The 20,989-nt window shown below is 50.1% G+C and overlaps 5 protein-coding genes across 5 annotated transcripts; 1 reads left to right on the plus strand and 4 right to left on the minus strand.

The window, feature by feature from the left end:
• Nucleotides 1–81: 81 nt before the first annotated feature.
• EDB82DRAFT_521112 (uncharacterized protein) lies at nucleotides 82–2,454 on the minus strand (the record flags this gene model as incomplete). The annotated part of the gene is made up of 2 exons (XM_025729737.1): nucleotides 82–837; nucleotides 889–2,454. 2 exons carry the CDS (start codon nucleotides 2,452–2,454, stop codon nucleotides 82–84), a joined length of 2,322 nt encoding a protein of 773 aa, XP_025588932.1.
• A 1,686-nt stretch (nucleotides 2,455–4,140) lies between these two features.
• Nucleotides 4,141–6,555, minus strand: EDB82DRAFT_70049 (uncharacterized protein). Its single transcript, XM_025729736.2, has 3 exons — nucleotides 5,781–6,555; nucleotides 5,066–5,715; nucleotides 4,141–5,012 (listed from the first exon to the last, which is right to left on the minus strand). The coding sequence occupies exons 1-3, from the start codon at nucleotides 6,435–6,437 to the stop codon at nucleotides 4,418–4,420; spliced, it is 1,902 nt and encodes a 633-aa protein (XP_025588931.1). The 5' UTR covers nucleotides 6,438–6,555; the 3' UTR covers nucleotides 4,141–4,417.
• Nucleotides 6,556–11,527: 4,972 nt separating this feature from the next.
• On the minus strand, nucleotides 11,528–14,931 carry EDB82DRAFT_70417 (uncharacterized protein). Its single transcript, XM_065610034.1, has 4 exons — nucleotides 14,663–14,931; nucleotides 14,551–14,606; nucleotides 14,187–14,488; nucleotides 11,528–14,133 (listed from the first exon to the last, which is right to left on the minus strand). Exons 1-4 carry the CDS (start codon nucleotides 14,698–14,700, stop codon nucleotides 11,563–11,565), a joined length of 2,967 nt encoding a protein of 988 aa, XP_065465725.1. The 5' UTR covers nucleotides 14,701–14,931; the 3' UTR covers nucleotides 11,528–11,562.
• A 33-nt stretch (nucleotides 14,932–14,964) lies between these two features.
• Nucleotides 14,965–16,502, plus strand: EDB82DRAFT_488996 (Palmitoyltransferase PFA4). The gene has a single exon (XM_025729733.2). The coding sequence runs from the start codon at nucleotides 15,164–15,166 to the stop codon at nucleotides 16,454–16,456; it is 1,293 nt and encodes a 430-aa protein (XP_025588928.1). The 5' UTR covers nucleotides 14,965–15,163; the 3' UTR covers nucleotides 16,457–16,502.
• EDB82DRAFT_488998 (P-loop containing nucleoside triphosphate hydrolase protein) lies at nucleotides 16,503–20,941 on the minus strand. The gene is made up of 3 exons (XM_065608342.1): nucleotides 20,609–20,941; nucleotides 17,237–20,546; nucleotides 16,503–17,185 (listed from the first exon to the last, which is right to left on the minus strand). Exons 1-3 carry the CDS (start codon nucleotides 20,609–20,611, stop codon nucleotides 16,854–16,856), a joined length of 3,645 nt encoding a protein of 1,214 aa, XP_065465726.1. The 5' UTR covers nucleotides 20,612–20,941; the 3' UTR covers nucleotides 16,503–16,853.
• Between the last annotated feature and the right edge of the window lie 48 nt (nucleotides 20,942–20,989).

Here is a 20,989-nt window from a genome sequence, read left to right on the forward strand (position 1 = left end):
CAGTTCATCCGGCGTCACAGATCGTATAACAAACACTTTTTGGTTTCATCAGCAGCATTATCCCAATTCAAAATCCTCCGCTTAAGCCTCGGCAGTGCCGTTGGTGGCACTCTTCTCCTTGAGCTCCTTGACCTCAGCCTCAAGAGCTGTAACCTTCTCAAGGGCGTCCTTCTTCTCACCCTGGATGGCCTTAACCTTCTCGAGGGCACTGCTGAAGGCAGACTGTGCTGCCTTAGCCTTGTCCTCAGCATCGGTCTTCTCCTTCTCGAGAGCAGAGGCCTTCTCTTCGGCGGCCTTCTTCTCAGACTCCAGAGACTCGACCTTCTGGGCGGCCTCCTCAGCCTTGGCGAACTTCTCCTTGAGCTCCTTGAGCTCGTCCTCGAGAGACTTTGTCTTGTCAGCAGACTCCTTCTTCTCGGCTTCAGCAGCGGCTTGAGCTTCCTCAAGCTGCTTCTTCAGCTCGACCTCGGAGTCTTGGGCCTTCTTGGCGTCAGCCTCGAGAGTAGTAACCTTGGCCACGGCCTCCTTAGCCTTAGCAGCCTCGGCTTCAAGGCTCTCGATCTTAGCCTCAGCTTCATCAACCTTGGTCTTCAGCTCGGACTCAGAATCCTGAGCCTTCTTGGCGTCAGCCTCAAGGGCGGCAACCTTGGCCTCAGCCTCTTCGACCTTGGTCTTCAGCTCGGACTCGGACTCCTTGGCCTTTGCGGCCTCAGACTCGAGGTTCTTGACCTTGTCCTCGGCCTCCTGAAGCTTGGTGGTAAGGCCAGACTCAGACTCCTTGGAGTTCGCAGCATTGGATTCAAGATCGGCAATCTTGGACTCAAGTTCCTTCTTCTCCTATGCGAGTGTTAGTGCATGAGCAAGTATTGAACTGTGTTGTTTGCTTACTGTTTGGAAAGCGTCAAGGTCTTCTTCAGCCTTGGCGGCCTTGGACTGAGCCTCCTCAATCTGTTGCTCGAGGTCGGCAAGCTTTGTTGACTTCTCGTTGAGCTCCTTCTCAATGGACTCGCGCTTCTCAGTGGCGGCCTTGAGCTCAGCCTCGGTCTCCTCCTGCTTCTTCTGAGATGTCTCGTGGTCGCCAGTGACAGTCTTGAGCTTCTCAGCCTGCTCGTCACGCTCCTTCTTGAGAGCCTCATGCTCGTCGGCAGTGGACTTGAGCTTAGCCTCAAGTTCGGCGGCTTCCTTCTTGACCTGCTCGAGCTCAGCGGAAGAGTCGCCCTGAGCCTTGGTCAAGGCAGTGGTGTGCTCCTCGGCAAGCTTCTTCTGGGTCTCCTCGGAAGCAGCAAGATCCTTCTTGGCAGCCTCGAGGTCCTGGGTCAGACCATCGTGGGTTGTCTGGAGAGAGCTGTGCTTCTCCTTCCACTCGGCAGCATCCTTCTGGGCGGCCACGAGCTCGGAAGAGGAGTCACTCTTGAGAGACTCGTTGGTCTTCTCGAGGTCGGCGAACTTCTCCTTGAGCTCGGCAAGCTCGTTCTCAAGAGACTTGTTGGTCTCCTCAAGAGCGGCGTACTTGGTCTGGAGATCAGACAGTTCAGCCAGCTGCTTCTTGAGCTCAGACAACTCATTCTCAGAGTCGGCCTGGTGCTTGCCGTGTGTTTCTTGGAGGGTGTTGATCTTCTCCTGGGCCTCGGCGAGGTCCTTCTTTGCGGCGGCGATCTGGGAGTCGGACTGTTCCTTGACACTGTCGAGAGTCACTTGGAGGGCGGCGTACTTCTCCTCTGAACCGGCCAAAGCCTTCTTCTGTTCGTCAAGGGCAGTGGCTGCGGCCTTGAGTTCGGACTCAAGCTTGTCGTGGCTGGATTGTAGGGTTGTGAATTTGTCCTCGGATCCGGTCAGAGCCTGCTTGCCCTCGTCGGCAGCGCTGGAAGCGGCAGCCAGCTCTTCCTCAAGTGTACTGTGGGCCTTGGTAAGAGCCTGGTGCTTCTGCTCAGCCTCGGAAATCTGGTCCTTGAGGGTGGCAATCTCCTTTGTCAGAGCAGCCTCAAGGGCCTCGCGGGCCTCCTTGGCCTCGGCAAGCTCAGACTTGAGGGTGGCGAGTTCGTCGGCAATGGATTGCCTCTCCTGCTCGAGCCCCTTGAGCTTCTCCTCAGTAGCAGTAAGAGATGCCTTGGCATCCTCGAGCTCCTGGGCGTTCTTCTCAGCGGACTCCTTGGTAGAGCGGAGCTCCTCAGAGTTCGAGTCACCTCCCTTCTTCAACTCATCCTGGAGGATGGCAATACGGGCATGGGTCTCGTCGAGAGCGAGAGAGGACTGGGCCTCGAGCTCCTTGATCTTTTCCCTCAAGTCCTCAGCATCCTTGGAAACTGTTGTGCACTCCTTCTCTTTCTTGGAAAGGTCTTCCTCGAGGACCGCGATGGTTTCTTCTCTGTCGGCAAGTTGCTTCTCGAGAGCTTGTCGCGCGGCGATGGGGTCTTCACCGCTAGTACTAGAGAATGCAGAGACAACGCCGCCCATATCGAATCAGTAATGGGGTATGTGGGGTGTTTGGGAAGGGAATTGAGAAGAGAGGGGAGAAGAGAGAGAAAAGGAAAGTAGTCGGGTAGTTTGAGGGAATCTCAAGACTTTTTTTAGAAGAAAAAAAAAAGAGACAAGAGGTTGGGTCCAGGTTGCAGATGTCGTTGTTCAAGTATGAAATGGATCGAGCTTGGAGGAGCAGGTAAGAGTAGGAGCAGGAGGAGCAGGTGCAGGAAGCATGTGCAGTAGTGGCAGCGGCTACGGAGACGAATGATGGAGACAAAAAAAAATCGTATCAGGCCCCAGACCCACGGGATAGTCCATACCTACCAAAATCAGAACTCGACCCAATCTAACCAACCAACCTTTTCAGCAGACAAGGCTCTGATGGGATGGTCTAGTAAGTAAATTTCTTTCCCCGTCCCTCCCGTTCGTTCTTCAGGTCGTCACTACGGTGACAAAATGAATGGCTGGGCCGTGCTGTATCATGGTCACTGAACATTCACAGAGGATAACTGTACATCCTGACTACGTATCTACCTACTATCTAGACTAGATTAGTAGTTACCTAGGTACTGTTTGTACCCAGGCATGCCAAGGTAGACTACAATTGACGGCCTTACCGCACTTTAGCATGGGATCTTTCGGGTCTGAATTGTTTGTTGTCGTCCAATATCAAAGCAGCTTTTTGTCGTTTGGTGGGGTGGTTTGTGAACGACATATCATCCCGGTCTAGTTCAGTCAGTACCCGTACAAAGCCCAAGATTTCCAACGACATCTCTCTCAAAGTGGTCATGGTGGGTGGACTTGGACGCGCTCATGATGTGGCATGCTTTACCGCCTATCATTTGCATAACAAATGTCGCATTACTTTCTTTTGTCTTGCTGGCAACTCTGCCTACTGCAGCGTAGCGTACCTGAGTTCCCTGTTCGGTCAGATGTCTGTCTAGGTACTGACTCTTTTTTTTTTGAAGCCCAATTCTTTTCCCCCTCCATCCCCCTCCTCTCCCCTCATCTCTTCCCATGTCAAAACAAAGACCCAACCCCTCATGAGCAACTAATATGGATGGTCCGTCCTCAACATGGTCATGGTTATGGTCCCGCCCAATCTACCACCTAATCCATAACAATTGCGCTATCTAGACTACCACCCGACTCATGTGGCCCGACCTCTTTCTTTCATGCATCACATTGCACGGATGTTTATTGTTTGCTTCCAGATGCTGTACTGCTGTCGTCATTATCACTTGCATTTACCAAGACCCTGCCTGCTGTCTTGTCACATGCCTGCACGCCATTCTTGTAGATGCGACTGAAACAAAATCGGAAAACTGATTTTTTTTAATGAGACAAAAGGTTAAACGGCTTTGCTGAAACACAACCTGCAGGTTGCTTCGCTGTTCATGCATATGGGATATATATAACGTGTCTCATGCTTGCTCTTGTAGATTTCTGACTCACTTTTTACCCTCTTCACCGTTCCAATCCAGTGCAGGCTATCCCATCCCTTTCCCTGATCTTAGTGCTGGGTGTAAGTCCATCAGCTTGACCGTTAAGTAGCACGAGTTTATGCAAATCAAGCTGGGACCTCCGTTGCTTTTTTCTCCGCCAGAAACCCCGTTCGTTATCTTTCACGGAACCGTCGTCCAATGTCCCAGGTCAAAAAACTTATATAGTATAATCAAATAATGTCATTGTCGTCATGAGAGGGGAGTTGTGAGTTGTGGTCTCGTGGGTGTTTCGTCGGAGAGCTTTTGTCCCGCCCACCAAATAACAGTGCTTATTGTTGCTGGAACGTCCAGAATCAAGGCTGTTAATGCTTTCCATTTTCAGGAAAACCCAACATATTCCCCCTTGTTTCGGAGGACCAGCAACCCCCGTTTCTGGAGGTGTACGCGTGGGAAACTGGCGATCGATGTTTTTCAGCATCTTCATAACCAAGCCTTCAGGAGTCCGATGCTGCTCATCTAAAGGTAGCTCGGAACGGACCCTCGACTTTGATATCCTTGATACCCTCAGGCATCAGACGCAACCACTCGTTCCAACTTTCGATGTCCACGTTGTCATCATCTAGTCGAATTGATAGATGTAGCTGCGGGCTGTTCTCGTATGACGAGAAGCTACTCCGCATATGATTGTTTTCGTATACAGGCGAGAGAAAGATGGAAGGGAGCCTTGAGTTGCCAGACATCATCATATGCAGCGGCGACGGGAAGCTGGTTAGAACTTCCTTTTCTGGATGCTTGTCCTGTACCATCTTGGAGTAGTGGGAGAAAAGATTCGCATGTAGCTCCGCCGCTGACAGAGGACTCAAGCGTGCCGCTCTGATCCTTAATTGTTCAGCTAATGCGCGTGTAAATGCGCACCGATCGATATCGTAGAAATGCTCTTCCGATACTGATGCCGCAAGAAGCTCCAAAACACCCTGTTGGCGAATCATCCTAGTTGACGGGTAATATGCCGCATCCATAATGATCAGTGTATCTGCACATGCTTCCTCCAATGTTTGTTGGATACCACCCCATCGGATTGTCGAGGCTTGTTCTGGATCCCGAGAGCTGCCATAGTCAGTAACGATTTTTTTGTTGTGGAAACAGGGACAGGCATTTACCTAGCCAAAACCATCTCACGGTTGCTATCGAGATATGTGTGTCCCGCATAATACACTATTTTCAACACATCACGCTCGTCACGATCCTCAACAAACTCGTTCAATTGCCTCGAGAGCCACCGCCATGAGCTTTTGCATCCTTCAGACGATGATGGGATGGCTTGAACCTGAAAATTGTAGCGATAGTACTTATCAAACACCTCGGCAAGTTCTCGAACAGCGGACTGGATCGTGGGAACATCTTCATCGTCTTGCCAGAACAGGAACATAACCTGTACAGAGGTGTATCGGTCTCGGCTAGGTGTTGAAAGCATACGTCCTACATTGGTTTGGAGATCGTTCTTGAAACTCTCAATGCCGGGCAATGACAATGACTTTTCGAGGCGGGGGCCCGAAGGTAGAGGGGTTCGGATTCGAGCGTCGCTTAGTGGAGGTCGACCTGGCTGATTGGAACCAGAAGTGCTGGAATCAATATCCATCTCCTGTGTGTCGTGTGTGAACAAGGCCTGGACATTGGTAATAGCAGCGGGGCTCAATGGCCGACCAGCCGCAGCGAGCGAAGGTGCAATATCCTGGATAGTTGGGCTGTGCGATCGGTGAAATTTGGAAACGACATCCTCCCAGGTCATGTTGTGATGACTGGGGTGGCACTGCAGTAGTAAAACGTTGGTACGAGTTCATTTGCGAGAACTTGGCGGTGATAATAACAACTTACAGCAACTCTTCGCCTCCTGCAATCAATGCATGCGCCGAGCTTTCGAATGAGTGCAGCGCGCTCTCTGGACTGTTGAGAAAGGGGTCCGGTCCGTCTCCTGCTCGTGCGGCGGCTGTTAGAGACGTCGGAACCATCCTTTATAGAGAAGATAGACTGGTGCAAGTTAGGAGAGGTATCGGCACTGTACGATGTGTTATTGGTCTCTGTAGAGGCCAAGGTGGCGGTCGTCGCCTGAGTAGAGATGGAAGAGCATGTGTCTTTTCTAAGAGGCGGCGTAACGGGATGAAGGTGGTGGTGAGTGTGATGGTGGTGATGCTGCTGCTGTTGATGCTGCTCAAATGTGTAATGCGCCGGCGAAGTGGGTGACGGCTGACGGAGGGGGGGAAGCTCGTCTGGATTCTGTGGGAGTGAGTGAGCGGAAACTGATGCGACTGCGGTTGCAGCTGCAAGAACCGCAGGCAGCGATGCAGATTGAGCAGAGGGCGATGAAATTGAGGGCAAAGAAGGGGTCGGGGCGGTTTCGGATACGGAGGTCGGTTGCGAAGGTGACGGTGACGGCGGCGGATGTGGTAGTTGGTGTTGGTGTTGGTGTTGGTTGATGGACGCAGTCGTGGGAGTTGGAGAAGCCTCAGCCATACTGTAAGAGACAGAGTTCATGTTGATAAATCGAGAAATGTAATCGGCGCTGGGAACAATCAAACACCCATTATCTCAAATCAGAAGGAAGGAAGTTTCGAAGGCAACACGATTTGCAGGTGTTGGAATAGGTTGCCAATCATCCAACAGCTTAAAGTACGCGACGTGATAGGCTGTCTTTATCAATCTGCCATGCGCAAGTATATTAATTGTGTAGGCGCAAATCCAAGTAGATAGCACAGAGAGGCTGCAAGAGCGATGGGTTTATTGATGTGTTGCGCGCGTGAGTGGTATTTTAACCTTCCCACGACGTTCTTAGACACAAAGTATAAGAGTAGGTTGTGGGTAGAGCAAAATAATACTGTAACTTTTTGGCGTGCTCTGGGCCAGCCTTGGGGGTTTCCGAGGAGGATTCGAAGTATATAAGCTGTGTGCCGAGAATGTGGTGAGGGACAGGCTACCGGCAAGGGGTTTCTTAGTGGGTATCGTTTTTGAGTTGACAGGGCAGAATAATACACCCTGGGGCGAGTTGAGGGAACCTGGGAAAAGTGTAGGACAATCCTTAGGAGTAACAAATAATTCAATTGATTGCAGCCGGGTCCAAAGAGGCAACTGAGCAGTAGGTAGGTTATGGGGATGTGGAACGGAAATAGCAATGATTCGGCGAAATTAAAGCCGGCAACAGCTTAACAGTTGGACCTTGAATCAAACGGACAATTAAGCGGCATTGGGGGTGGATGCGCAGCGCAAAATATGTAGTTGAATAGTACTGGCGAAGGGCAGTTTCATTCACTGCGACTCAAGAGACGCGCAGTTAATTTCCAGCTTGTGGTAGTTGAAGAAGGGTCTGATCGGATCAAGGCTCGAGAGGGCGAGACGGGAGTCGTATATACGAAGAGCCGGCCTATGATGTAGGCACGTACCATGTAAAACGGGTCGTAACTCTTGATGAGATCGTCAAGGTGAGTAGAAGCGTAATGGTGAGATGATGAGAGCGGATCAGGGTTCGTCAATAAGAGAAAAATAATTAGGCAAGAGAAAGAATAAGAGCAAGAAAAGAAAGCTCGAGTTTATGCTGTGGAAAGAGACCGAGGGTGTTCCGTCTTCACCAAGACCAACCTGAGGTGAATGGAGTGGCGTGGAGAGACAGAAAGAATCGGACAAGAAGGGCGTGGGCAAAAGACGTCGCGAGTTTTGCAGCCAACCAGAGCCTCGCTCGGGGTCTCACAGCGTGAAAATGGAGCCTAGGGAGGGGTGTGGGCGGGAGCAATCCCTGGGGCTCCTCAGGTCCTCCACGGCGGAGAGGAACGCTGTTGGTGAAGATGCCCGCCAGAGGGGAAGTGGATTTCCCCGGTTGGTAGGTTAGGTACTAACCTACTGCTGTACATGCAAGTAGCTTTCTGTGGGATCGCCTAGAAATTGTACCTGAGTCCAGTATCAGGGACCGGCCCGGGAACACATTCGAGGGACCTAGAATGGGGTGAAATGGCACGAGATTACTGTATGATGCAGTAGTCATTGGGAAGTTTTGAATGTCTTGAGCTGGGGTCAAGATCAGTCGAGGTTGACAACAATCGGCGATATCAAACATGGACAGCGAACATGGAGCTGTTGAGGTCTGCTCCATAGAGCCGTCTTAGTAAGAGGAAGCTCTACAAAGTTGTTGAGGGTCATTGAATATGAGTCTCAGATAAAGTGGTTTGTCTTGGTTAGAGGCTTTGAAGTGTCCAACCACATTCTTGAGAGTACCTTTTGATAAACGAGCTGTCGTGGGATGAAGTTCATGGAACAAGACAGGTGAGACAGAATAGGTTAGGATCAATAAAACCTGGCCAAGATGGACCATACCTTTGCACACACTCCCGTCGGTTCGGGTGCCCCCCAAACCACAGTACCTATCTCTAGTATTACCGCCGGCGTGTTATAGCAGAAGAAACCCCAGTTTGTAACCAATTGTCAGGACCTAGAATGGTCTAATTAATCAAATCTGCATCCCGCTAGTCGGGTCAAGGTCAAGGTGACACCAAAATGGAACGTTAGATGCCCGGTTAATGATGCGCGGCTCCGGCGGCAACAGCTGGCTCAGGTTGCTTCTGCTGCCGTTCTAATTTCTAAATGACAAACTGACAGGGACTTTCCTCGGCATTGCTGTCTTTTTTATAGAAGGTTTCACTCTCCACTTCGAATTTTAACCTTCTTACAAGCGACTGGATATCCCTCTTTCTGAAGCAACCCATTTCTCCTCGTTTCGTTGTATACAAGGTATGTTGTTCAACCACATATCGTCCATTGGTATTGAGGTTAAACAACATGCCGAACGACAACGATAACAGTGCTCTCGGTATGTTTCAGCCCTTATTAGAGATCACCTTCTTAAATTTCGAACCCTCATGCTCATCTTGATCCAGCCCTGACTACACCTGACAAGATGTTGCCCACTAGTTACGCCTCTCAATTGCACTTCCGAGTCCGCAAACAAAAAGCAAATAAAAAAATGAAAGGAAAAACTTGAACAATGGAACTTACCGGAGTGGATAATCTGCAGATTCGTACTGCAATATATGTGTGAAATTCGTACACAGTCGCCTGCTCCCATCAACCTGTCTCAACCGCTTAGATACCGCTTAGTCCATATTTGTACCACATGTGTGTACAACCAAGACTACGGGCTGATGGATGTCTAAACCTTGTTCGCCGCATGGCATGTTCGCGGTCCATAGTACCCTGCGAAAAGATCCGTGCAAGGGCCCGTCTGATATGCTGCTACTTTGGTGTTTGACCGGAAGTGCAACACCGAGTGCAGACGGTACAGTTCGAATGTCACAGGCTTACACCAGCAGCCTGGGCTTCCTCTCTTGGGTCCAGGCTGTCATTCACAACATTGGTTGTTGCCTCGACCAGGTCAGTCTGGCCAGCAGTACCTTGTCAATACATAGAGGTTTCATGGAGCCTTCTTTTCTCACTTGGGCGGAAAGTCGCAATGATTTAGGATCAACCGGCATGGCCCATTCGGCGAGCACTCAGCAAAGACAACGATTTGAGTGGCATAAAAGCTGCGCTCGTGTTAACACTTACACTAGAGACCAGCTCGACGTACACTACTGTCACTGTCCTATGGCGCCACTGAGTTTGGTTTCTTCATTTATCACGTACGCCCAAGATTGACAATGAGCTTCCTATGCCGTTATAGGCGCGCCTGAGCAGCGCTTGACATCCCGAGAAGAAATGAAAACTACCCCAAGTCGAACCGTAACAAGCATTGCCGTACATTCCCCGCCCTGCCGCCAAACTCCACCACGGCTCGGTGAGAAGGACATACGGTCACGTAGCCACAAATTTGTTCGGCTCTGACCTCGGGAAGAGAAGAAGATTACACACTCACTTGGGGACGTACTATTTCATTCATGGTGGCTGACCAGCGGCAACGCTGTTTCCAACATCTGTGGATAATGCACAACAGAGCTGTTGCGTATCTTGAATCCAGAACAGAAAACGCGTTATATTCTAAATCGCCCTATTTTTTTGTTTTTGTTTTTGTTTCCCCCCTCAATGTACTGCCTGGTTACACCAGACCAGGGTGGCTAAATTCCGCTCACAAAGCCTTTGGCTTCATAAGGCATGCCGTATCAATCAGCTCACCTTGTCTTCGTCACCCCAGATTTTACAAAGGGAAAAAAAGCATGGGCAGCTAGGGACCTACATGCCAAGCGACCCATCGTTACCTATGCTCAGGGATTCTCACTGGTTAAAGTCGGGGTTCGGCTCTCCACTCCGTTTGTCTTTTCTTCTTCGTTCTTCCGTGTGAGCGATCTGGTGGCAGGCACGCAGGTAAGAACGGATTCACCGAGGTTAAGGACACCAACGATCAAGGACCGAGTATCCGTAGCTCTCGACATGATGAATATGCACACACACAATATCGCGAGCTTCAACACTGCATCTCCTGACTGTCGCGTATGTCACGACTGGCTCCTAGTTGTAATATATCATCTTAGATGTCTGAAAGTACTAAACCACAAAACCCATACATGAGGCCACTTTCATGCCATTGAATCCTCTGGTACTTCAGCATTTCTGCAATGCAATGCAATGCCACATAAAACTTTTAGCTGGAGGAGGGTGTCAATGGTACGGATACGCACCAAATTTTCCTTTGCCCCATTCGAGCCTGGTGCCGGGTCTTCACCGAGATCCTCTCGTGAGACATCACCAGATCTGATCCACTCTTCGGTTCTCTCTTGTTGGTCCAAGCTCAACGACATGTACATCTCATTAAACAATCGAGCCGACGTAACTCTCAGTTCAGTACGTATCAACGTCGGCCAATCGGTATCCTAATCCCCACCGATGAAGTTGGACTTTTCACCGACACAATGCGTCTTCAGCCGACAAAGTAAGACGAGACTAGCTCACCGGGCCTGCTCTGTTGTTTCCTCGCTTTATAATTCAAGATATATCCAAATCAACCGGAAGAGTGCATATTACCTGAGAGATAGAAATGCATGCCCGTGCCCGACCTCTCTTACCATGAATCGATTTGTTGGTTCTTGAATCCGGACTCATCTCCGCCGTCGGCTTCCGATGTTCAAGAGACACTTGCCGGACTGGGGCCAAGACTCATACGGGATTGGGCTACTTCTTGGTTGGTCGGGCTATCACGGACCGAGTCGACCGTCTCGGTGCCGTTTTGTGGAGTGACCATGTTGGGATTATTGCGATGTATTTGTTTTGATAGATTACAGCACTTGTATCTCAGTTAACCGATCCCAGCACATGCAGAGATGTCAGAATTTTGCCTACAATCGAACCAGTCATTTGAGCCGGAATACATGCACTATATAGGTAGCTAGGCAACCTGGCATGGACACGGAGACGTATAAGTCGATCGGCTTATTTATAATATGCCGCTCATGTGATTTTCACCACTCTTACTTTAACGAGTCTGCTGGGTTTTCTGCAAAACCAGTGAACTATGGTTTACATGAAATTGGAAAAGATAATCAACTAATCAGTCAATGGTTATGTATACCTAAAACAGACAGAACTCAGCTGGTGTTTATCATATCCATCGACTAATAGGACAGAACAACAAAACTGAAAGAGATAGAAATATATAACAATGAAACCCATACATAAAATTGAATAATTACAGTTGCCAGTTCTGGTCTTTTGTCCAAGGCGAGCTTTGAAACTCGCCCTTGTCATCTTTGATTGTCCCAATATCATCACGCTTGTCATCAACCAATCTCGCCCATTCGAGCATCAACCTGAAGAGATACACTTCCCTGTCCTTCTCGCCCAGGGCTTCCTCCGCCCATTTGGCACCTTGCTGAGCGATCCACGCTGCATCCTTTGTCTGCCCTTTCATGTCGGTGTCGCGCCCGTTGATGTACGCTTTCTTGTGCGTGCCGGTAAAGTACGTCAAAGTGGTGTGTAGACCCTGATAACGCGTGTCAATGGGCACAAAGTGTAGCCACGGGATCAGACGATCGCTATACCACGTCCGGAAGAGGGTGGAGATGAGAGGTACACTCTTTGAGCGGAGCACGCGAAGGAGGTCTGGTGAGGGTTTATCATCTTGATCTAAGAGAAGAACGTAACGGTATTCAAGGGGCTCTTGATCTTTGGATTCCTCAATAATGGGGTACGTTTCGCGAAGAATTTCGCAATTGGGACCTTTGCAGCCTGTGTAGTCGTTCATGCCGATGCTTGTAGGCGCGACGAGATTCGCTTCTGCAATAGGGACTTTCTCATGCTGGTATATAGACGGGTCCTTTGCCGATGGGAGAATCATCGAGACTTTGTCTTCTGGGTTCCTGTTACCCATCATGTGAAGAAGTCGAAACTTATGACTGCCTCGCAAAGCTTGGTTCGAAATGTATCCATCACCGGTTTGACCTCGCCAGAACATAGAATCGTACCGGCGATCGAAGTTCCAGCTGATGTCAGCTTTGTCGTCCTCGGGCTGCGGTAGGGGAATTATGATGTCCTGGAATGGCTCTGACTTGTATGGTCCAAAGAGGGGCAGTAGGTCCCTAATGGGCTCTGCGTGAGGGTTTGAGAGGGACATCCCATGAAGATATTTGAGATCAGGCTGAGAACAGTACTCTAGGGACCTCTCCCAATTGACCATTACCTGCGCCTTCGAGTGTCGTCGCACGCAGTCGGCGCAAAATTCGCCGATATTCCAGTGAGGGTTGGTTCGGGTTCTTGAGCCTGGAGGGCATCCTTCGACTTGCATCTGGCGATAGTCGGCTGGAGATACCATGGACTGCTGATCCATCTGAGGAGACTTGGGCAATGCGGGCAATGGCTTGGGGAAGGGGGTCTCCGCAGGTTTCGCTCCTTCACCGTCATCAGGACCATTTCGTTCAACTGACCTCTTTGAAATGAGGTTGACTATAGGAGTCAAATCCGCCCTGCTCTGTCCATTGGCGGTCTCCCATGATGGGAGAACTCTTGGAGAAGGGCTCAGGTTGACGGGGAAGAGCATGTCAGGCAGGAATTTTGAAAACTTGTTCATGGAAGCCACCAAGCTATCTAGCAACTCTGCATCATGTCCACTGATTTCAGGGAGTCTTGATGCGTTGCCGTTTTTAATTCCAATAACATGAACACCAGGCATCTGAGATACCAAGGAGGTGCGTTGCCGGAGCTTTCGTGGAGTGATAGCTTTGAATGGAGCCAAGTCTCGGTCAATCTGATCGAACCGATCAATCACGGCAGTATTCTTGGCAAGCTCATACCAGTCCGCGAAGGCCGGAGGGGGGTCACGGTCATTGTGACGCTCCTTATAGATCTTGTGGGCGATTGGAAGACTTTTACTTGTTGTTGCCTCCTGCATCCAACGACCCTGTCTGATGTTGGCCCTGTAGATGAAGTCATTGATAGGGTGGCGCACAAATGTCTGTGGTTTTGTTTTGACAATAAACACGGTAGTTCCCATGGCAAGACCAACTAGAAGAGCCAGGAGGAAGAAGCGTCGAATGAACACGACAGAGCGCATACCATGAGTGTAGGTGAATGCGATCATTCCAAACGCAATCATGTAAAGTGGCATGATCTCGGGAAGCCGCTTAGGATGAAGGTAGTCTCCATACTGGAATATGTTCTGGCAGGCCTTCGCCGTTCCCATAAGAAACGTGATAATACTAGCTGGCGTGAGCGGCGATGTTTCGCATGCCCAGAAAGTGGCCGATATCATGAGAGCCGCGAATGCGACACTATCAACAATGATATCAAACCCATACAAGAAGCCAAATCCAGCATGTAACACGGATGAGCCCCTGAAGATTCGGCTCCCAACCCACACAAGACCCATCGACAGCGACGAGAGTGTTAAAACTGTCCCCAGAGTTCGCAAACGAAGCTTAGCGGTTCGGGACCAAGCCAACAGGCGCCAGAGGAGGAGGAGGACGATGACATCGAGCATAAGTCCCATACACTGCAGAGCAAGGGTCATTCGCCTACTCTCAACCATGTCGAAACAGTAATACGTAGAACGTGTGATCTGGCTGATAGCATGGTAGGTGCCTGTAGAGAAAACTAGGATGCTGAAAACTGCCACAGTGAGTATAACTCTGGGGCCGCTGAACCAGTCGATCAAGTCATCAAAGCATGAGCGCCAAGGATCATCTGGATCTTCTGGGGGTGGAAATCCCCATTTCTTTCGAGAAGTAAAGATTTCATAGGCGAAGAGAAGGACGCAGAGGAATGACTGAATAGTTGTTAGGCTCCAGAGATTTGTGTATCAGCATAGCTTGGACTTACCTCGAGGCCGGGAGTCGCGCATTGCTGCTGATAGTTTACACGGTGAAAGATTTCGAGCCTCAGAACAATGCACAGTATAAGTACGGGAAGTGACAGCCTTCGTGGCCGTCCTGGTAGATGGGAATTTTCATTTTTGGATGCAGCATCAGGTACACCATCGAGCAATGAGCCTTGACGACGGTGCGATGTGAAACGACCATCTGCGCCAGGAAACCACTTGGTAATGCAACTGACCCCATAGCAAACTAAGCCAGAAAGAAGAAATACAAGAAATGACGAAAGTCTCGGGCTCTCTAAGTAATCTTATTTAGTTTCTGGTCATACAGGTACCTAGATAGTTAAAAGACAGAAAGCTGAGACTAACCAGTTAGAGAATGACGTTCGAAAGTTTGAGATATGTAAAAGAATGAAGATACAGCACTACCAATCAGATTAGTATTAGCATTATCTGATGAATAAGGGATGGGAAAGTATACCATATCGCAAATAACTGCACCACCGTATCGCCAGCCATGATGATGATGGTGGCTTTCAAAACCAAGACAGACTTAAACAATAGATATGAAAGCTCAAGTACGCCTTCAAATTACTCATGCCGTCGCAATCATATAAGCGCTGTATGAAGTTGAGAACAAGCCTTCAAATTGATATACACATCAATGAACTGTTCATGACATCGTCGTCTTTGTTAAAGTCGTGATAAAGAAAAAGAAGCTTAAAGTTGAACTGAAAACCCCCCTGGTCAATTTTGACTGATATCAAAGGGATAGGCTGACGACTCTTTTCTTCCACCCCTGGCAATTACCTAAGCTGACGTTTATTCGCTGGCTGTTTTACTTACAGCGCCTCCAAGACTTAAACGGTCCACTATCCCCTAGGGGTCCCCTCCCTATCTCGATAACAATCAAGCTTAGTACCTACAGGTTAAATTTAGCTTTCTTGTGATGTAACTTCTTGGACGCCTCATTGCCTATACTATGGCCGGCCTCAACGACGTGCCCTTCATCAAGGGCCTCGCCGTGCCTTCTGTCTGCGCCCTCATCATATTTCTCGGCTACGTCTCCCAGTTTCTGTTCCATTACTCGACCACCCTCGAACCCGGTCCTCCCTCTCGTCGCGAAACCATCACCTTCAACAGTCTCCTCCTTATCCTTTGGATAACGTACTATCGCGCCGTTACCACCGATCCGGGCCGTTATATCTTCAAAGACCGTGTTATTGAGGCTGATGGTCAACGATGGTGCAACAAATGTGCGGCTCCCAAGCCTGCTAGGGCGCATCATTGCCGTCACTGTGCAAGATGTGTGCCCAGAATGGATCATCACTGTCCCTGGACGAGGAATTGCGTCTCCATGACCACGTTTCCCCATTTCCTACGCTTTTTGATCTACACCAACATGTCGCTGTGGATGCTGGGCTATTTCCTGTGGCAGCGCTTCTCCCAGATTTGGGAACACCGTCATCTGCCTGCATACTTGGGCCCTAGTTTCTACGGACTAATTTGCATGTCTCTTATTGCCATCGTCAACTTTGTCACCACCGTTGCGTTAGGAATCATGCTCATTAACACTGTTAAGTCATGGATTTTCAACCAGACTATGATCGAAGGATGGGAACAAGAGCGCCATGAAGCTTTGATGGACAAAGGTCCCAAGGAGTGGTGGGATATAATGGGACCTGACGGCGAAAAGGTCCGTTTCGAGAAACTCGAGTTTCCATACGACATCGGCTTCTTTTCCAACATGTCACAGGCGATGGGGTCCCGCAATATCCTTTGGTGGTTCTTCCCTCTTGCGGGAAGCCCCAAAATCTCCAAGGATGGCACCGGTCAAGGCTGGGCATGGGAAGAGAACGGCTTCAACCGCGTTGAAGGTCTCTGGCCACCACCGGACCCGGACAAACTTCGTCGAGCCGCACGAGGCTGGCCAGCTGGAAATCGCGACTATGCCGAAGAATTGCGCCAAGCAAACATGAGCTCCAGCGAGTACAAGGCCGGGTTTCTCAAGCGCCAGGCCGATGATGAGAGGCGCAAGAAGCAGCTCATGGCGGAGCTGGAAGAGGTTGACGATTTCGACATGTATGACGATGAAGAGTATGATCGCGAGCTCGACCAAGGCCTTGGATGGGTCAATGCGGATGGTGATCGACTACGAGATTACGGTGTTGATGAGGAAGAGTCAGAGGTTGGAGAAGCTGATGATGACGATGTGCCACTAGCAGAGCTGATACGGAGAAGAAAAGTGTTGAAAAAGGACGGCTCAGACGATTGAGATGCCACAGCAATAGCACATAAAAACCTTGAATCAAAAAAGCATTTATTCCTTCTAAGAATTTGTAATGTCCTGGTTATGTATATGAATGTCCCCGTCCTGCAGTCATTCAGAACGACGCTTTTGCATACGCTTGCCCCAAAGCATCAAGAATAAAAACCAAACTCGGCCATGAATTCCTTGCGGCTTCTACACCTCGGTTGCCCAATTCAGTCTTGTTTGTATACAACAGAAAAAAGCAACATGCCATGTCTCCTCTTCCGCCTCGCTCTAGCGCGCTGTGTGTATATGTATATCGTGCGTGCAGGTGCAGACAATTTTCCTGTGCCCTACACCATCAAGTTTCTTGTTTTTCGACTCCTTGTTAACATCGTGAAGCATAAACTCGTTATGTCGGCTACCAGTCGTCGTCGTCTTCCTTCTCCTTTTGCATAGCGTTCTTCCTGGCTAGCAGAGCGTCGGCCAAGCTACCACCTAAACTAGGTGTAGGGGTGCTACTGCGGCTATCGGATCCATTGGGCGTGTTAAGACTCATGCCAGAATCACGCTGCTGGAGCTCAGCCGGCTTGCGGCCAGCAGCAGGGCGCTTGGCCGGGGGCGCAGGTGGTGTTGGCTTGGATCGTGGAGGAGCGGGAGGGGCTCGGGGTGCTGGGGGAGCCATTTCCTCAACATATGCAGCAGGAACCCAAGCCTGCTGTGCGGTCTGGGGATTCTTGGCTAACCACCATCCTAGAAACGTGTCAGTTGAGCTATATCTGATTAAAAATTGACTGTACTCACCATTGCTCTCCTTCTGCACAATCTCGACTATCTGACCCGCGGCGATCGAGAGCTCATTCTCTCGTTGACCAGCAAAGTCGTACAGGACCTTGGCCATCACCTTAGGTGGACTTGGTGGTCGTGCTGGGGCAGCAGGAGGCGGGGGTGGAGGTGGTGCTCGTCCAGCAGCGCTGGCCGCTTTGGCATGGCTTGGGAGAGGGTTGTGTGCAGCTGGAGTTGGAGCTGGAGCTGGAGCTGGAATAGAGGCAGCGGCAGAAACAGCAGCTGGTGGCTGAGGAACAGCCCGCGCGCCTCCTCCTGGACGGGGCTTGGCGGCTCGGTTGCCCTGAATGCGAGATGGTCTACCATTCGGACCTCCGGGTTTGATAAGCTTACCGCGAGTAATGGGACGAGGAGGCACAGGCTTGCCCTTGGGCGTGGGCTTGGAGACCGAGCTTGGTGGCTCGCCAGGCTGAGTGTGCACAGCACCACTCTTGTAGTAATCGGCTGGGACTTGTGAGTCCTTCAGCACCTTGACTTGCTGCAGCTTGCCAGGCTTCTTGGCGTACTCAATCGTCTCGGCGATTTTGAGGTTGAAGCCGCCTGGCATCACTCGCTGCATCTGAGTGAACATCTCGGTCTTGAAGATGCAGTTCATCAGAGGGTCAGCCTCTTGCGGTGATCCTATACCCAGAGAGAACCAGTCATCGCGAGCTGATGAGACACCAATAAACTTGATGGCTCCCAGAGGAACTGATTTCTCCACAGTGATTTGCGGCTGACCATTGACAAGCATCTGGGCAATGATATAGAATTTGCTGTTAGATATAACGATAATGCGAGGGCTGGCTTTACTGGAACGACCAAACTTCGCCTCCAAAATCTCACCACGGCATGAAAATACCGCCTTCTCGTTGGAGCCAATGCCAGCGGCACTACGGATCTGAGCGCCAGGGCCGGTGCTTGCGTTGACGCCCATGTAATCACCTAGGAAACGTCGAGAGCCCAGCAGACTCATACGGCGCCTTTCCTTGCGGCCTCCAAGTACCTGATGGCCATGGTCACGGAGCTGGAGATATTCAGCTCCAGTTCGCTTCTTACGCCAGAGTCGCTGAATTCGCGTAGCAGATTCGGCTCGGTAGGCGAGATAAGCCCTCCACATTCGCTGGATTCGAGTAGCCATGTTGTGCCAGTACCTGTCTCGCATATGTTCTAGAGCAAACAACGTCTCGGGAGCCTTAATAAACGCCTTTGTAACACCCATCTGCCATTCTTCCTTGGGAATGCTTGTGTCCTTAAGGATTTGCTTCACGGCAGCCTCTGTAGTACCTTCCCAGGTAAATTCACCAGCATAAGAAGTAGCAGGTGATAGAAGGAAGAACCTGTCGACAAACTTGTCGAAGTCCTGACGGTATGCGAAACCAGCTCGTCTGATACGAACGTTTTCTTGAAGACCAAGGTACTTGATCTGATGGAGAACGTTGGGGCCGTTGTATTCTGTTGGCGACTTGTTCTCGTTTGGTTTGATGGTACGGATGTAAGAAGGCTGGCATTTCATCAGAGTATCGACAAGAGCATTAGCGGACGCTCGGATACGGTCACCTGCAGAGGGAGGCTGCTTTCGGTTATCTGTGTCAACGGGACGAGGGAACAGGGTGTGAACGAATTCGTTTCCACTGTGTTGGAAGAGGGCCAACAGACCCTTCAGAAGCTGATCCTTGTTCTTATCCGTGATACCTTCAACAGTGTATGTGACATCACCGGCGTAATGCTTGATAATGAAGTTTCCTTGTCGTGGGGTAAGATGAGCGTGCGACATGCCATTGATACTCTGCATGAAGGTACGATCGCAGGCAGCAGGATCAGCGTGCGCAGTCTTGGTGGCATCCTTCATGGCGGAGAAGATACCGACAGGTCGAATCTGCTCAATGAGATCACAAACAACCTTGTTGTCGAAATACTTGATAGGGGTCCATTGAATCTGTTCCCTGGCGTACTCCTCCTGCTCGGCCTTGAGAGTTAGCTGGATGAAGATTTGCTGCAACTTCTCGTTGACGTAGTTGATGCATAGCTGTTCGAAACTATTTTTCTCGAAGATCTCAAATCCATAGATATCTAGAATACCAATGGTGTTGGTGGTTGGTTGCCGAGCCTTGAGAGACTTATTGATGCGTTCGACGATCCAGTCGAAGAGGTTGCTGTAGATGGCCTTTGCCAGGGCGTCTCGAGTAGCCTGCGCTTGGGCGGGGTTGGCAGGGGACTCGATAACCTCACCGTTTCGAGGTGTCAAAATTCGGATTGTGATGCCCTTGATAAGCTGATCGGGAGTGACCTCCATCAGATAAGCGGCGAAATCAACAACAGATCTATCTGTGACTTCAGCGTAACCGCTCTGGTCCTCTTGGAACTGAATGTTTCCAATCCACAGGATAGCTGACAGCATTCGGAAGATCTGATCTTGCTCAGGCTGGGAAAGGCCAATAACCTTCATTGCATTGAGCGTATCTTCGTACTCAGCAAGGTCGTCGATGCCATCGACGTCCAAGCATTTTGACCTACTGGTGTAGACGTAGGTCTCGGGCTTTTGAACACCAAATGTCTCCCGGTATTGTTGCGAGGCACCCTTGGCGAATTGGTAGAAGATGTGGAAGTTTCGTTCGTTTGTGATCTGGCCCACCACTCGCGTCTTTTCGAGGAGGTAGTTTGTGATGTCGGCACCCACAGGCTCACCCTGCGTGTTGAAGTAAATTTGCAGGTACTTTCCGAATCTTGACGAGTTATTGTTTCGTAGCGTTTTTGCATTTCCGAAGGATTCGAGTAGGGGGTTGGTTGCCAGCACCATGTCCTTGATCTGCTTGATATCTCCTGATTCTCCACCGGATACACTAGCAATGTACTGCATAATGCGCTTTGCCGCCTCTGTCTTGCCGGCACCGGACTCTCCTGAAATAATGACACACTGGTTGTCGCTGTACGCCTTCATGTTGTAGTATGCGGCCTCGGCAATGGCGAAAACGTGGGGAGGCATCTCTAGTCGATTCTTGCCCATATAACTCTGAAGGACTTCATCGGTGTAGATGCCCAGGTCTCGGAAAGGGTTAACAGAGACCAACACATGGCCGATGTAGGTATAAATCTCGCGCCCTTCGAATCGCTTCTTCAAATTCTCGTTGATGGCTTCGTTAGATACTTTGCTCAGCAGAGTCAGATCGGAAACACCAATCTCCTTCTTCTTGGTTGTCTCAAAGGTGGCCTTCTTGGGCTTCGCGCCTCCGCTTGCGCCGTCATCGGCTGCACCGGCGCCCTTGTTCTTCGGGCGTCTTGATATTCCCTACAAATTGAACGAGAGTTGTCAGCGAAGTATGCACCAACGTGAGAGAGTTTATACAGTACCATGGTGTGCGACTGTTGTAGAAGAGGGGGAGGGGGGAGGAAAGGTGGATAGGTAGATAGATAGGTAGCTGCTATACGTGATGTTTATTTAAACGAGCATCTAAAGGCCAAGCAAGGTCAATCAAGCTCTAACCCGTGGAAACGAATGAAGGTATTGTAGTACTTGGTTATCACGAGTCGGAGGAAGTAGAAAAAATGCGATGTTTAATCCAAAGGAAACTCTGGAAGCTTTAGTTTGGAATTTGGTGTGGTGTGGCTGGAATTGAGGTCGGTCGGTCATGCTCAGTAATGTTCTCGTGGTGCCTGACGGGAGTGAGACTGGGAGTGACGAAACGCCGACAATTTTCCGCCCGGCACAGCCCCCTGGATTACTGGCAGCCT

Source organism: Fusarium venenatum (assembly GCF_020744135.1).
Source record: "Fusarium venenatum strain MPI-CAGE-CH-0201 chromosome Unknown EDB82scaffold_1, whole genome shotgun sequence".
In the NCBI taxonomy this organism is placed as follows: domain Eukaryota; kingdom Fungi; phylum Ascomycota; class Sordariomycetes; order Hypocreales; family Nectriaceae; genus Fusarium; species Fusarium venenatum.

Coding starts and splice junctions, on each gene's coding strand:
- EDB82DRAFT_488998 (XM_065608342.1), bottom strand. Junction 17,186..17,236: donor TGTGCAGAAGGAGAGCAATG/GTGAGTACAGTC, acceptor ACACGTTTCTAG/GATGGTGGTTAGCCAAGAAT.
- EDB82DRAFT_70417 (XM_065610034.1), bottom strand. CDS start 14,700: ATGGCTGGCGATACGGTGGTGCAGTTATTTGCGATATG. Junction 14,489..14,550: donor CGAACGTCATTCTCTAACTG/GTTAGTCTCAGC, acceptor AAACTAAATAAG/ATTACTTAGAGAGCCCGAGA. Junction 14,134..14,186: donor GCGCGACTCCCGGCCTCGAG/GTAAGTCCAAGC, acceptor ACAACTATTCAG/TCATTCCTCTGCGTCCTTCT.
- EDB82DRAFT_70049 (XM_025729736.2), bottom strand. CDS start 6,437: ATGAACTCTGTCTCTTACAGTATGGCTGAGGCTTCTCCAACTCCCACG. Junction 5,716..5,780: donor GCAGGAGGCGAAGAGTTGCT/GTAAGTTGTTAT, acceptor TTACTACTGCAG/TGCCACCCCAGTCATCACAA. Junction 5,013..5,065: donor CGTGAGATGGTTTTGGCTAG/GTAAATGCCTGT, acceptor TGACTATGGCAG/CTCTCGGGATCCAGAACAAG.
- EDB82DRAFT_488996 (XM_025729733.2), top strand. CDS start 15,164: ATGGCCGGCCTCAACGACGTGCCCTTCATCAAGGGCCTCGCCGTGCCT.